This window comes from Lampetra fluviatilis (genome assembly GCF_964198595.1).
Source record: "Lampetra fluviatilis chromosome 38 unlocalized genomic scaffold, kcLamFluv1.1 SUPER_38_unloc_1, whole genome shotgun sequence".
Taxonomy (NCBI): Eukaryota; Metazoa; Chordata; class Hyperoartia; order Petromyzontiformes; family Petromyzontidae; genus Lampetra; species Lampetra fluviatilis.
This window is the reverse complement of record NW_027620424.1, coordinates 42,297-57,500: the sequence shown is the minus strand read 5'-3', so window position 1 is coordinate 57,500 and position 15,204 is coordinate 42,297. Positions and strand designations below refer to the sequence as shown.

At 52.2% G+C, this 15,204-nt stretch overlaps 1 protein-coding gene across 1 annotated transcript in view; it reads right to left on the bottom strand.

The window, feature by feature from the left end:
• LOC144953768 (chromosome-associated kinesin KIF4A-like) overlaps window positions 1–9,874 on the bottom strand; it is a gene marked incomplete at its 5' end in the record, with an annotated part of 12,582 nt that extends 2,708 nt beyond the window's left edge. Inside the window, 8 exons of the mRNA XM_078884403.1 lie at window positions 1,310–1,368; window positions 2,882–2,989; window positions 3,986–4,063; window positions 4,686–4,861; window positions 5,848–6,068; window positions 6,739–6,905; window positions 8,982–9,071; window positions 9,687–9,874. Coding sequence (XP_078740529.1) covers window positions 1,310–1,368; window positions 2,882–2,989; window positions 3,986–4,063; window positions 4,686–4,861; window positions 5,848–6,068; window positions 6,739–6,905; window positions 8,982–9,071; window positions 9,687–9,874 — 1,087 coding nt within the window. The remainder of the gene's footprint in view (window positions 1–1,309; window positions 1,369–2,881; window positions 2,990–3,985; window positions 4,064–4,685; window positions 4,862–5,847; window positions 6,069–6,738; window positions 6,906–8,981; window positions 9,072–9,686) is intronic.
• Between the last annotated feature and the right edge of the window lie 5,330 nt (window positions 9,875–15,204).

Genomic DNA, 15,204 nt, shown 5'->3' with positions numbered 1-15,204 from the left:
TATACACTATACACTACACACTACACTACACACTACACTATACACTAAGATACACTATACACTACACTACACACTATACACTACACACTACACTAAGATACACTATACACTACACACTACACTACACTATAATACACTATACACTACACTATACACTACACTAAGATACACTACACTACACACTACACTACACACTACACTATACACTACACTACACACTACACTAAGATACACTACACTATACAACACACTACACTATTATACACTACACTAAGATACACTACACACTACACACTACACTATACACTACACTAAGATACACTACACTACACACTACACTATACACTACACTAAGATACACTACACTACACACTACACTATACACTACACACTACACTAAGATACACTACACTACACACTACACTATACACCAGAGGTGTGGACTCGAGTCATGTGACTTGGACTCGAGTCAGACTCGAGTCATGAATTTGATGACTTGCGACTCGACTTGGACTTGCATAACAATGACTTTGTCCCACCTATGAGATGTGGACTCGAGTCATGTGACTTGGACTCGAGTCAGACTCGAGTCATGAATTTGATGACTTGCGACTCGACTTGGACTTGCATAACAATGACTTTGTCCCACCTCTGCTATACACTACACACTACACTAAGATACACTACACTATACACTACACTAAGATACACTACATTATACACTACACTAAGATACACTACACTATACACTATACACTACACACTACACACTACACTACACACTACACACTAAGATACACTACATTATACACTACACTATTATATACTAGTATACTACACTATACACTACACTATTATATACTAGTATACTACACTATACACTACACTATACACTAGTGCTGTACTAGTACACTACACTATACACTACACTACACACTACACTAAGATACACTACACTATTACACACTACACTATACACTACACACTACACACTACACTAAGATACACTACACTATACACTACACACTACACTAAGATACACTACATTATACACTACACTATTATATACTAGTATACTACACTATACACTACACTATTATATACTAGTATACTACACTATACACTACACTATACACTAGTGCTGTACTAGTACACTACACTATACACTACACTACACACTACACTAAGATACACTACACTATTATACACTACACTATTGTTACTACACTACACTACACACTACACTACTATACACTACACTACTATACACTACACTATACACTACACACTACAGAACGGGGCGACTCACGCTTCATGATCCTTCAGCTCGGCAAAGCGCGCCAGCAGCTTCTGGCGCTCCATCTCCGACTGAGGCGGTGCCAGGGAGAGGGGCAAAGGGGTCCAGTGAGAAGCCACACACACGCCCACACTCACACACACCCACACGCACACACACGCACACACACACACCACACTCACGCACTCACACACAGCACACTCACACACACAGCACACACGCACTCACTCACACAGCACACACGCACTCACTCACACACTCACTCACACACTCACACAGCACACACGCACTCACTCACACACACACACACAGCACACACACACACACGCACTCACTCACTCACTCACACACTCGCACACACATACGCTCACACACGCTCACACACGCTCACACGCACTCACACACAGCACACTCACACACACACAGCACACTCACACACACACGCTCACACACACACACACTCACACACACACGCTCACACTCACGCACACACACACGCGCTCACACACACACACGCACTCACTCACTCACTCACACACACGCACACACATACGCTCACACACGCTCACTCACACACAGCACACTCACACACACACAGCACACTCACACACACAGCACACTCACACACACACACACACACACGCTCACACTCACGCACACACACACACACACGCTCACACTCACGCACACACACACGCGCTCGCACACACACACGCACACGCACACGCTCGCACACACACACGCACTCACACACACAGCACACACACAGCACACTCACACACACAGCACACTCACACACACAGCACACTCACACACACACGCGCACACACACGCACTCTCACACACACACACAGCACACACTCTCACACGCACACACAGCACACACACACACACAGCACACACAGCACACACACACAGCACACACACACACGCTCACGCACACGCACGCTCACGCACACGCACGCTCACACACACGCACACGCACACGCACGCTCACACACACTCGCTCACACACACGCACGCACTCGCTCACACACACTCATACACACGCTCACACACACACACCACTCACACTCTCGCACTCTCACCCACTCACCACCCACCCACTCACCACTCACTCACCAGGATGACCTTCTCACACATTCACCACGCACTCTCACACACTCACCACTCACTCTCACACACTCACATACTCACACACTCACCACTCACACTCTCGCACTCTCACCCACCCACCAGACTCACCACTCACTCACCAGGATGACCTTCTCACACACTCACCACTCACCACTCGCTCACCACCACCACTCACCAGGATGACCTTCTCACACACTCACCACTCACCCACTCACCACACTCACCACTCACACATTCCCTACTCACACTCACCCCACTCACACTCACCACCACCACTCACCACACTCACCCACTCACCACCCACACACTCACCACCACCACTCACCAGGATGACCTTCTCGCACTCTCACCCACTCACCACTCACACACTCACCCACTCACACACTCACCCACTCACACACTCACCACTCACCACCCGCTCACCACCCGCTCACCACCACCACTCACCAGGATGAGCTTCTCACGCAGGTGCGCCGTGTGATCCACAGCCACCTGCAGCTCCCTGCTCAGCTGGGCGTTGGCCTCGTGCAGACTCCGGTTTTGCTCCAGCACCGACTGCACGCTGGCGGCCTGTCCCTCACCACCGCTGATGATGGTGCCAACACGAGGGGGGGGGGCATGGGGGGGGTGGGGGAACGTCAGAAGAGACCCATAGAGATACACAGAGACCCATAAAGACCCATAAAGATACACAGAGACCCATAAAGACCCATAGAGATACACAGAGACACAAAGACCCATAGAGATACAGAACCACACAGAGACCCATAGATACACACAGAGACCCATAGAGATACACAGAGACCCACAGAGACCCATAGAGACACACAGAGACCCATAGATACACACAGAGACCCATAAAGATACACAGAGACCCATAAAGACCCATAGAGAAACACAGAGACCCATAGAGAAACACAGAGACCCATAGATACACAGAGACCCATAGAGATACACAGAGACCCACAGAGACCCATAGAGACACACAGAGACCTGTAGATACACAGAGACACACAGAGACACACAGAGACCCATACAGACCCATAGAGACACACAGAGACCTGTAGATACACACAGAGACACACAGAGACACACAGAGACCCACAAAGACCCATAGATACACACATAGACCCATAGAGACACACAGAGACCCATAAAGACCCATAGAGACACACAGAGACACAGACACACAGAGACACGCAGAGACACGTAGAGACACGTAGAGACACACAGAGACACACAGAGACCCACAGAGACCCACAGAGACCCACATAGACCCACAAAGACACACAGAGACACGCAGAGACACGCAGAGACACGCAGAGACACGCAGAGACACACAGAGAGACACAGAGAGACACAGAGAGACACACAGAGACACACAGAGAGACACACAGAGACACACAGAGAGACACAGAGAGACACACAGAGACACACAGAGACACACAGAGAGACACAGAGAGAGACACAGAGAGACAGAGAGACACAGAGAGAAACAGAGAGACACACAGAGAGAAACAGAGAGACACACAGAGAGACACAGAGAGAGACACAGAGAGAGACCCACCCCTGCATCGTGACGATACCTCCACCCCGAGCCTGCAGCAGCTGCACCTGCAGCTGTTGAACCTGCAACAGAGAAACGCAAAACTCTCGGTCGACGATAACAACGACGACGATACCCAGCCGGGTACGGGTAGGGTACGGGTAGGGTACGGGTATCGGGTACCCGGTTGCGACCTCTGGGATGAAGCCACGTTGTAGGCGCGGGTGGGTTGATTCTAGGAACTTGAATTGTGAGAAGAGACAAGACGTTGGGAAATGAGTGACAAACGGAGACTCACCAGTGACTCACGGCCTACCCGTACCCTACCCGTACCCTACCCGTACCCTACCCGTACCCTACCCGTACCCTACCCGTACCCTACCCGATACCCGGCCATACCCATACCCGGCCGGGTACAGGTAACCGGGTATCGGGTAGGGTACGGGTATCGGGTACCCGATTGCGACCTCTGGATACCGGCCTTCATTAAGCGCTGCTGCTGCTGCTACTGCTGCTGCTGCTACTGCTGCTGCTGATGCTGCTGCTACTGCTGCTGCTGCTACTGCTGCTGCTGCTACTACTGCTGCTACTACTACTGCTGCTGCTACTACTACTGCTGCTGCTACAGTCTGAAAGAGGCTACACACGGGGGCAGGCGGGGGCTAGAATCTCCCTCTGCGTCTCCGGTGTCGAGAGGTAACACACCTGTTGCCGGAGCATCTGCAGTTCGACCGTGTTGGGGTCACGGTTCACGATCGGCTTGTTCTTGATCTTGCGCGCACGGTCAGCGTAGCGCAGAGTGTTGAGGGTTTCTTCCAGGTTGGAGTCGGCCGAGCTGATGCAGGCCACCATGAGGGTCAGGCTGTTACCTCCCAGAGAATCTAGAGAGAGACAGGGAGAGACACGCACACACGCATACATATACATACACACATACACACACATACAAAGATCAAAGATCCCCCCGTATAGCCTTAACAGACTGTAGGGGCAAGTGCTGTTAGCGAGCACCTATGAAGGCCGGAACGGTACACGAGGGGGTGGATGGCCAGCACCACGCCCGACCGCCTTTGTCTTCCCAGTGGCGAAGTTTACACACCACACCAGGTACTCATTTAAGGCTGAGTCGACCTAGGGGAGGCCCAGGACTGGTTCAGATAATCGTCATTGGTGTTAGCCGTGAGCGGGAATCGAACCCGGGTCGCCAGGTTCATAGCGCAGCGCGCTAATCGCTACACTACCGCTCCCCACACACATACACGCACACACACACACACATACATACACGCACACACACGCACGCACACGCACGCACACGCACACACACACACACACACACGCAGGCCACCATGAGGGTGAGGCTGTTACCTCCCAGAGAATCTAGAGAGAGAGAGGGAGGCACGCACACATATACACACGCATACATACACACACACACGCACGCACGCACGCACATACATACACACACACATACACACACAGGCCACCATGAGGGTTAGGCTGTTACCTCCCAGAGAAGAGAGAGACACATACATACACGCACACATACATACATACACGCTTACATACACGCACACACACACACACACACATACATACACACGCACATACATACACACACTACACACGCACACATACATACACACATACACACACACACACACGCATACACGCATACACACAGACACACACACGCACATACATACAAACACACACACACACACATACACACGCGCACACACGCAGGTCACCATGAGGGTCGTCGTATGCCACGTGAGTGACACGCGCATGCCACGAGCGTGTCACGTGTGTGTCACGTGCGTGCCACGTGTCACGCGTGTGCATCTTGCGCGCGTGGCTCAGTCACCTTGCAGCAGCCGCGTGAGCAGTGAGTCACGGTAGGGCACGTGGTGAGCCCGCCATGCCGCTCCCTCCTCCCCGAGCGCGCTGATCACGTTGCCAAGCGCCAGCAGGCTGCGGTTGATGTTGATGCCCTCACGCAGGCGGTCACCCACCGCCTTGGTGCGCTTGGCACGCTCGGAGCCGGCAAGGTCCACCAGGTGTAGCTTGCTGCGGCAGTGACTCTCTCTGAGCGAGCGGGAGGGGAGGCGCGGACATCATGAGCGTTGTCGTTAATACTACTACTGCCATAACCGTCATCATCATCATCAACACCACTACTACCATCATAATCATCATCATCACCGTCATCATCATCACTACCGCCATAACCTTCATCATCATCATCAACACTACCATCATCATCACTACCACAGCCATCATCATCATTATCACTATCATCATCATCATCACCACCACTACCAGCATTATCATCACCACAGCCATCATCATCACCACCACAACCATCATCATCACCACCACTACCACTACCATCATCATCATCACCACAACAATCATCATCATCATCACAACAATCATCATCACCACCACAACCATCATCATCATTACCACAACCATCATCATCACTACCACAACCATCATCACAACCACCACACAACCATCATTATCATCATCACCACAATCATCATCATCACCACCACCACCACAATCATCATCATCACCACCACAACCATCATCATCGTCACAACAATCATCACCACAACCATCATCATTATCATCACCACCACCACAACCATCATCACCACCACAACCATCAACACCACAACCGCCACCACCACAACCGCCACCACCACCACCACCACAACCACCACAACCACCACAACCACCACCACCCCACCTGTCCTCCCTGCCGCGCTGCTCGATGGTGATAGTGAAGATGGCGTGTGAGCAGGAGGACTGTGCGTTCATGGCGGTGGCTCCCACGGTGCGTGACAGGTTTCCCTGCTCCAGGCAGCAGATCATGTCCTCCGCTGATGCCACCAAGCGCTCAGTCAGGCCGCAGACCTACCGCGGGGGGGAGAGGGAGGTGAGGTGAGGAGGGGTGAGGGTGGGGGTGAGGGAGGAGAGACACGCACGCACACACACACAGAGACACACACACACAGAGACACACACACAGAGACACACACACACACAGAGACACACACACACACACAGAGACACACACACAGAGACACATACCGAGACACACACCGAGACACACACACAGACACACACAGAGACACACACACAGACACACACAGACACTGAGACACACACACACACATAGACACGCACACACACAGAGACACACACACACACTGAGACACACACACACACTGAGACACACACACACACAGAGACACACACACAGAGACACATACCGAGACACACACCGAGACACACACACAGACACACACAGAGACACACACACAGACACACACAGACACACACATAGACACGCACACACACTGAGACACACACACACACATAGACACGCACACACACAGAGACACACACACACACTGAGACACACACACTGAGACACACACACACACAGACACACACAGAGACACACACACACACATACACACAGAGACACACACACACAGAGACACACACACACACACAGACAGACACACACACAAACACACACGCACACACACACAGAGACACACACACAAACACACACACACAGACACACACACACAGAGACACACACACACACACAGAGACACACACACAGACACACACACACACACAGACACACACTGAGACACACACACACACATACACACACACACAGAGACACACACAGAGACGCACACACACAGAGACACAGGCACACACAACCACACACACACTGAGACACACACACACAGACACACACACAGAGACGCACACACACAGAGACACAGGCACACACAACCACACACACACTGAGACACACACACACAGACACACACACAGAGACACACACACACGCACACAGAGACGCACACACACAGAGACACAGGCACACACAACCACACACACACAGACACACACACACAGACACACACACATAGACACACACACACGCACACAGAGACGCACGCACGCACACACACAGAGACACACGCACACAGAGACGCACGCACACACACAGAGACGCACGCACACACACAGAGACGCACGCACACACACAGAGACACACACACACACAGAGACACACGCACACACACAGAGACACACGCACACACAGAGACACACACACACACAGAGACACACACACACAGAGACACACACACACAGAGACACACACACACAGAGACACACACACACAGAGACACACACACACACAGAGACACACACACACACTGAGACACACACACACAGAGACACACACACACACTGAGACACACACACACAGAGACACACACACACACTGAGACACACACACACACTGAGACACACACACACTGAGACACACACACACACTGAGACACACACACACACTGAGACACACACACACACTGAGACACACACACACAGAGACACACACACACAGAGACACACACACACAGAGACACACACACACAGAGACACACACACACAGAGACACACACACACAGAGACACACACACACACAGAGACACACACACACAGAGACACACACACACAGAGACACACACACACACTGAGACACACACACACAGAGACACACACACACACTGAGACACACACACACACTGAGACACACACACACAGAGACACACACACACTGAGACACACACACACACTGAGACACACACACACACAGAGACACACACACACACACACAGAGACACACACACACAGAGACACACACACACAGAGACACACACACACAGAGACACACACACACACAGAGACACACACACACACACACAGAGACACACACACACAGAGACACACACACACAGAGACACACACACACACTGAGACACACACACACACTGAGACACACACACACAGAGACACACACACACAGAGACACACACACACAGAGACACACACACACGTACGTACGGACGGGGTGGCCACCAACAGTAAGTGGTGACCAGGAGGAGAGCGTCTCACCTTGATGCCCTCCTTGGGGTCTTCCCTCACGGACAGCAAGGGTCGGTCTTTGCCCACGTACAGCAAGTCGATGATTTTGTCCCAGTAAATCTACACAACAACAACAACAGTTTAACACAACTGTCTAACACAACAACAACAGTTTAACACAACTGTCTAACACAACAACAACAGTTTAACACAACTGTGTAACACGACAACAACACGTGTGTACGTGTGTGTACGTGTGTGTACGCGTGTGTGTACGCGTGTGTGTACGCGTGTGTGTACGCGTGTGTGTACGCGTGTGTGCGCGTGTGTGCACGTGCGTGCACGTGCGTGCACGTGCGTGCACGTGGGTGCACGTGTGCACATGACGTGCGTGTGCGTGCGTGTGCGTGCGTGTACGTGCGTGTACGTGTGCACATGACGTGCGTGTACGTGCGTGTGCGTGCGTGTACGTGCGTGTACGTGCGTGCACGTGTGCACATGACGTGCGTGTACGTGCGTGTACGTGCGTGTGCGTGCGTGTGCGTGCGTGCGTGTGCGTGCGTGCACATGACGTGCGTGTACGTGCGTGTGCGTGCGTGTACGTGCGTGTGCGTGCGTGTACGTGCGTGCCCGTGCGTGCACGTGTGCACATGACGTGCGTGTACGTGCGTGTATGTGCGTGTGCGTGCGTGTACGTGCGTGTACGTGCGTGACACGCGTGCGAACGTGACGCACCTCCAGGTACGACACGGAGATGGCGAACTCGTAGGCGTCACGTGACTGCACCCCACGGAACAGAGCGTGCACGGCCCGCGGGATGACCCCGGTGGAGTGTGGATCGGCGTCGCCGCTGTCCGCGCCGATCATCGTGAACGTCTTGCCAGAACCCGTCTGTCCGTACGCCAGCACCGTGGCGTTGTAGCCTGCGAGACGGTGAGCGGGGAGAGGGGTGGGTGGTGACCACCCACTCACTCACTCACCCACTCACTCACTCGCCCACCCACTCACTCACTCACCCGCCCACTCACTCACCCGCCCACTCACTCACCCGCCCACCCACTCATCCGCCCACCCACCCGCGCACCCACTCACTCATCCGCCCACTCACTCATCCGCCCACTCACTCATCCGCCCACCCACTCACTCGCCCACCCACTCACTCGCCCACCCACTCACTCGCCCACCCACTCACTCGCCCACCCACTCGCCCACCCACTCACTCGCCCACCCACTCACTCGCCCACCCACTCACTCACTCACCCACTCACCCACCCACCCACTCACCCACACACCCACTCACCCACTCACCCACCCACCCACTCACTCATCCACCCACCCACACACCCACCTACTCACTCACCCACTCACCCACCCACCCATCCACTCACCCGTCACTCCATCTCTTCTCTCGCCCGTACCACTCACCCACCCACTCACCCGTCAGTCCATCTCTTCTCCACCCACCCACTCACCCACTCACCCATCAGTCCATCTCTTCTCGAGCCCGTACCACTCACCCACTCACCAATCTTTTACCTTACGCCCTTACCACTCACTCACTCACTCACCCACCCGATCTCAGAACCATTGCTTCTCTAAGCCCGTGCAGCGATGGTTTAGCCCCTTCTAGCCAAACTACTCCGCACTCGCTCACAAAGACAAAGATCCCCTGTATAACCTCAGCAGACTGTAGGGGCAAGTGCTGTTAGCGAGTAGCAGCACCTATGAAGGCTACCGGCACTGTGGCACACGAGGGGGTGGGTGGCCAGCACCACGCCCGGCCGCCTTTGTCTCCCCAGTGGCGATGTGCACGACCACACACCGCTACTACACCAGCTACTCACTACCACACACAGCTACTACACCAGCTACTCACTACCACACACAGCTACTACACCAGCTACTCACTACCACACACAGCTACTACACCAGCTACTCACGACCACACACAGCTACTACACCAGCTACTCACTACCACACACAGCTACTACACCAGCTACTCACGACCACACACAGCTACTACACCAGCTACTCACTACCACACACAGCTACTACACCAGCTACTCACGACCACACACCGCTACTACACCAGCTACTCACTACCACACACAGCTACTACACCAGCTACTCACGACCACACACAGCTACTACACCAGCTACTCACTACCACACACAGCTACTACACCAGCTACTCACTACCACACACCGCTACTACACCAGCTACTCACTACCACACACCGCTACTACACCAGCTACTCACTACCACACACCGCTACTACACCAGCTACTCACTACCACACACAGCTACTACACCAGCTACTCACTACCACACACAGCTACTACACCAGCTACTCACTACCACACACAGCTACTACACCAGCTACTCACTACCACACACAGCTACTACACCAGCTACTCACTACCACACACAGCTACTACACCAGCTACTCACTACCACACACAGCTACTACACCAGCTACTCACTACCACACACCGCTACTACACCAGCTACTCACTACCACACACCGCTACTACACCAGCTACTCACTACCACACACAGCTACTACACCAGCTACTCACTACCACACACCGCTACTACACCAGCTACTCACTACCACACACAGCTACTACACCAGCTACTCACTACCACACACAGCTACTACACCAGCTACTCACTACCACACACAGCTACTACACCAGCTACTCACTACCACACACAGCTACTACACCAGCTACTCACGACCACACACAGCTACTACACCAGCTACTCACTACCACACACAGCTACTACACCAGCTACTCACTACCACACACCGCTACTACACCAGCTACTCACTACCACACACCGCTACTACACCAGCTACTCACTACCACACACAGCTACTACACCAGCTACTCACTACCACACACCGCTACTACACCAGCTACTCACTACCACACACAGCTACTACACCAGCTACTCACGACCACACACCGCTACTACACCAGCTACTCACTACCACACACCGCTACTACACCAGCTACTCACGACCACACACAGCTACTACACCAGCTACTCACTACCACACACCGCTACTACACCAGCTACTCACTACCACACACAGCTACTACACCAGCTACTCACTACCACACACAGCTACTACACCAGCTACTCACTACCACACACAGCTACTACACCAGCTACTCACTACCACACACAGCTACTACACCAGCTACTCACGACCACACACCGCTACTACACCAGCTACTCACTACCACACACCGCTACTACACCAGCTACTCACTACCACACACAGCTACTACACCAGCTACTCACTACCACACACAGCTACTACACCAGCTACTCACTACCACACACAGCTACTACACCAGCTACTCACGACCACACACAGCTACTACACCAGCTACTCACTACCACACACCGCTACTACACCAGCTACTCACTACCACACACCGCTACTACACCAGCTACTCACTACCACACACAGCTACTACACCAGCTACTCACTACCACACACAGCTACTACACCAGCTACTCACGACCACACACCGCTACTACACCAGCTACTCACTACCACACACCGCTACTACACCAGCTACTCACTACCACACACATCTACTACACCAGCTACTCACGACCACACACAGCTACTACACCAGCTACTCACTACCACACACAGCTACTACACCAGCTACTCACTACCACACACAGCTACTACACCAGCTACTCACTACCACACACCGCTACTACACCAGCATACCCAGAGAAAGGGAAAGAATACTACCTGGAGACCGCATACTCAGATCATAGTATCAGCTCGGTACTGTACCAGAGACAGGAAGCAGAGAAACGAGTTATTGCCTATGCCAGCAAAGCCCTCCGGGGAGTGGAGATGAAGTTCTCCGAGTGTGAGAAGGCGATATTTGGAAACATCTGGGCCATACAACATTTTCGGAACTTGTTGAACGGAGAGAAGATCATCCTGGAAACGAATCATGAATCCTTGGCATACCTCAACAGTAAGAAGATTCGAGAGGGCCGCGTAACCAGCAGCCGAATAGCCAGCTGGGCACTGACACTCCAAGGCCTACCAATCACAGTGAAATACGCAAAAAACAAGAAAAGTCCAATGGCCCAAGGTCTTGCCGATTTACATGATTGTACCTTTGACAGCGTAGAAGCAGAGGACGAAAAGATACCTCCGGAGGACAACAGGTACCTGCCCTTCAGGAAGGAGACATGTGCCGACCTACCAGTGGTATACATCGATGGATGCTCCCAGATGAGGGAGAACAAGCTTCACGCTGGGTCAGGAGTCATTTGGGAAACTGGCCCACTCACAGGGATTCAAGAGGGATTTCAGCTGGGACCAAAGTCAAACCAGTATGCAGAGTTGGTCGGGGTACACATCGCTGTCCAAATGGCATCCGATAACCAAATATGGACCATGGTGGTGTGCACTGATTCCAACTACGTACAGCACAGCTTCCTGCACCACCTACCCATATGGAAAAAAAACGAGATGAAGAACCATAGGAATAAACCAATTCACCATCGAGAACTATTCGAGGCCATAGATAAGATGGTTCAGAACAAGGATATGAAGATATTTTGGAAGAAAGTCAAAGGGCACTCCAAGATACCTGGTCAAGAGAAAACTGGGAACGACCAAGCAGATGCCATAGCAAAAGTGGGAAGCCTGGAAGGCACCCCGTGGAAGCTAGAAGACCAAACCGACAGAGACGGACAACAAGAGTCGACGAACCAAGACATCGCCGTGATAAGACTGGTCACAAGAAGTGGGAAGAACCCGGCAGAAGCTGGAACCAGAGCCCAATTGAACAGTGCCCAGCCTTCCGAAGACCTGATCAGAATGCAACAAGAGGACGAAACACTAAAGACACTCGCCGATCATATCCAAGATCCAGCAGGAAAACCAATCACTACTGACAACTTGAATGACAACAAAGAGCTCGAGATCATGCATAGCCAAATCAAAAGGTTCTCAATGCGGAAAGGGCTACTGGTATACACAAACGAAAAAGACGGTCGACCTAGATGGGTAGTCCCCTCTCAATATCGGGAAATAATGTTACAACACGCCCACAATGAACCGTGCAGCGGCCACCGATGCGAGGTGAATACGGGACAGATGCTGCGACAGGTGGCCTACTGGCCAAAAATGGGGGAAGACATACACAAACATGTGTCCAACTGTCTCGTGTGTTGTAAGTACCAGCCAACGACCTCACAGCATAGGGCACCCCTACAGAGGAGGGGAACAGATTATCCTTGGTCCAACCTACACATCGACTGGATAGGACCTGTCAACCGATCAACCAAAGGGAACAAGTACATGCTAACTGTGACCTGTGCATTCTCTAAATGGACAGAGTGTTTACCAGCACCCAACAACACCGCGGAAACGACCGCTATCCTACTGATCAACCAAATATTCAGTAGATGGGGCCTACCGTCAACGATCGATTCAGACAAAGGAAGCCACTTCACAGCCGAGGTCATCACAGAAGTGTGGAAGATGTTGGGAGTAAAAAGACAATTACATGTCGCATACCATCCACAACCCTCAGGACAGGTGGAAAGAGCCAACAGGACCATCGTGAGCCTCCTAAAGAAATATGTGTCTACCACGGGCCGCGACTGGGATACGAAACTACCCCTAGTCTTGATGGCCATGCGAGCCACACCCAACCGAGCTACAGGCAGGACACCCTTCGAGATCATGACAGGGAGGCTAATGACCCTCCCAGTACACCTGTTATATGTCCCAGCGGAGGACGAGACCCCGACGGCAATGACGCCAACTGAATACCTGACGGGACTCAATAGTCACCTACAGAGCACATTCGCTATGGTCAGGGACCAGTTGCAAGTAGAGGCTCAGGGGAGCAAAGCATACTATGACCAAAAAGCCAGCCACGCAGAATACCAGCTAGGAGACCAGGTGTGGTACCTCAATTACGAGAAAAGAAAACAGAAGTGCAGGAAATTCCTGCCTTCCTGGACAGGACCACACGAGGTTGTTGACAAAATGTCCCCAGTCGTATATCAGCTAAAAATCACAAAGACAGGAAGAGAGCAGCAATACAAGTGGGTGCACATCAACCAAATCAAACCGTACCCTGTGCTGGTGGAGCAAGATGAGGAATAAAGGTGGAAAAAGGGGGGGGGGAACTAAACTAATGGGCATATCACACTACGATAATATGTAACATGTTTTCCAGGAAATGG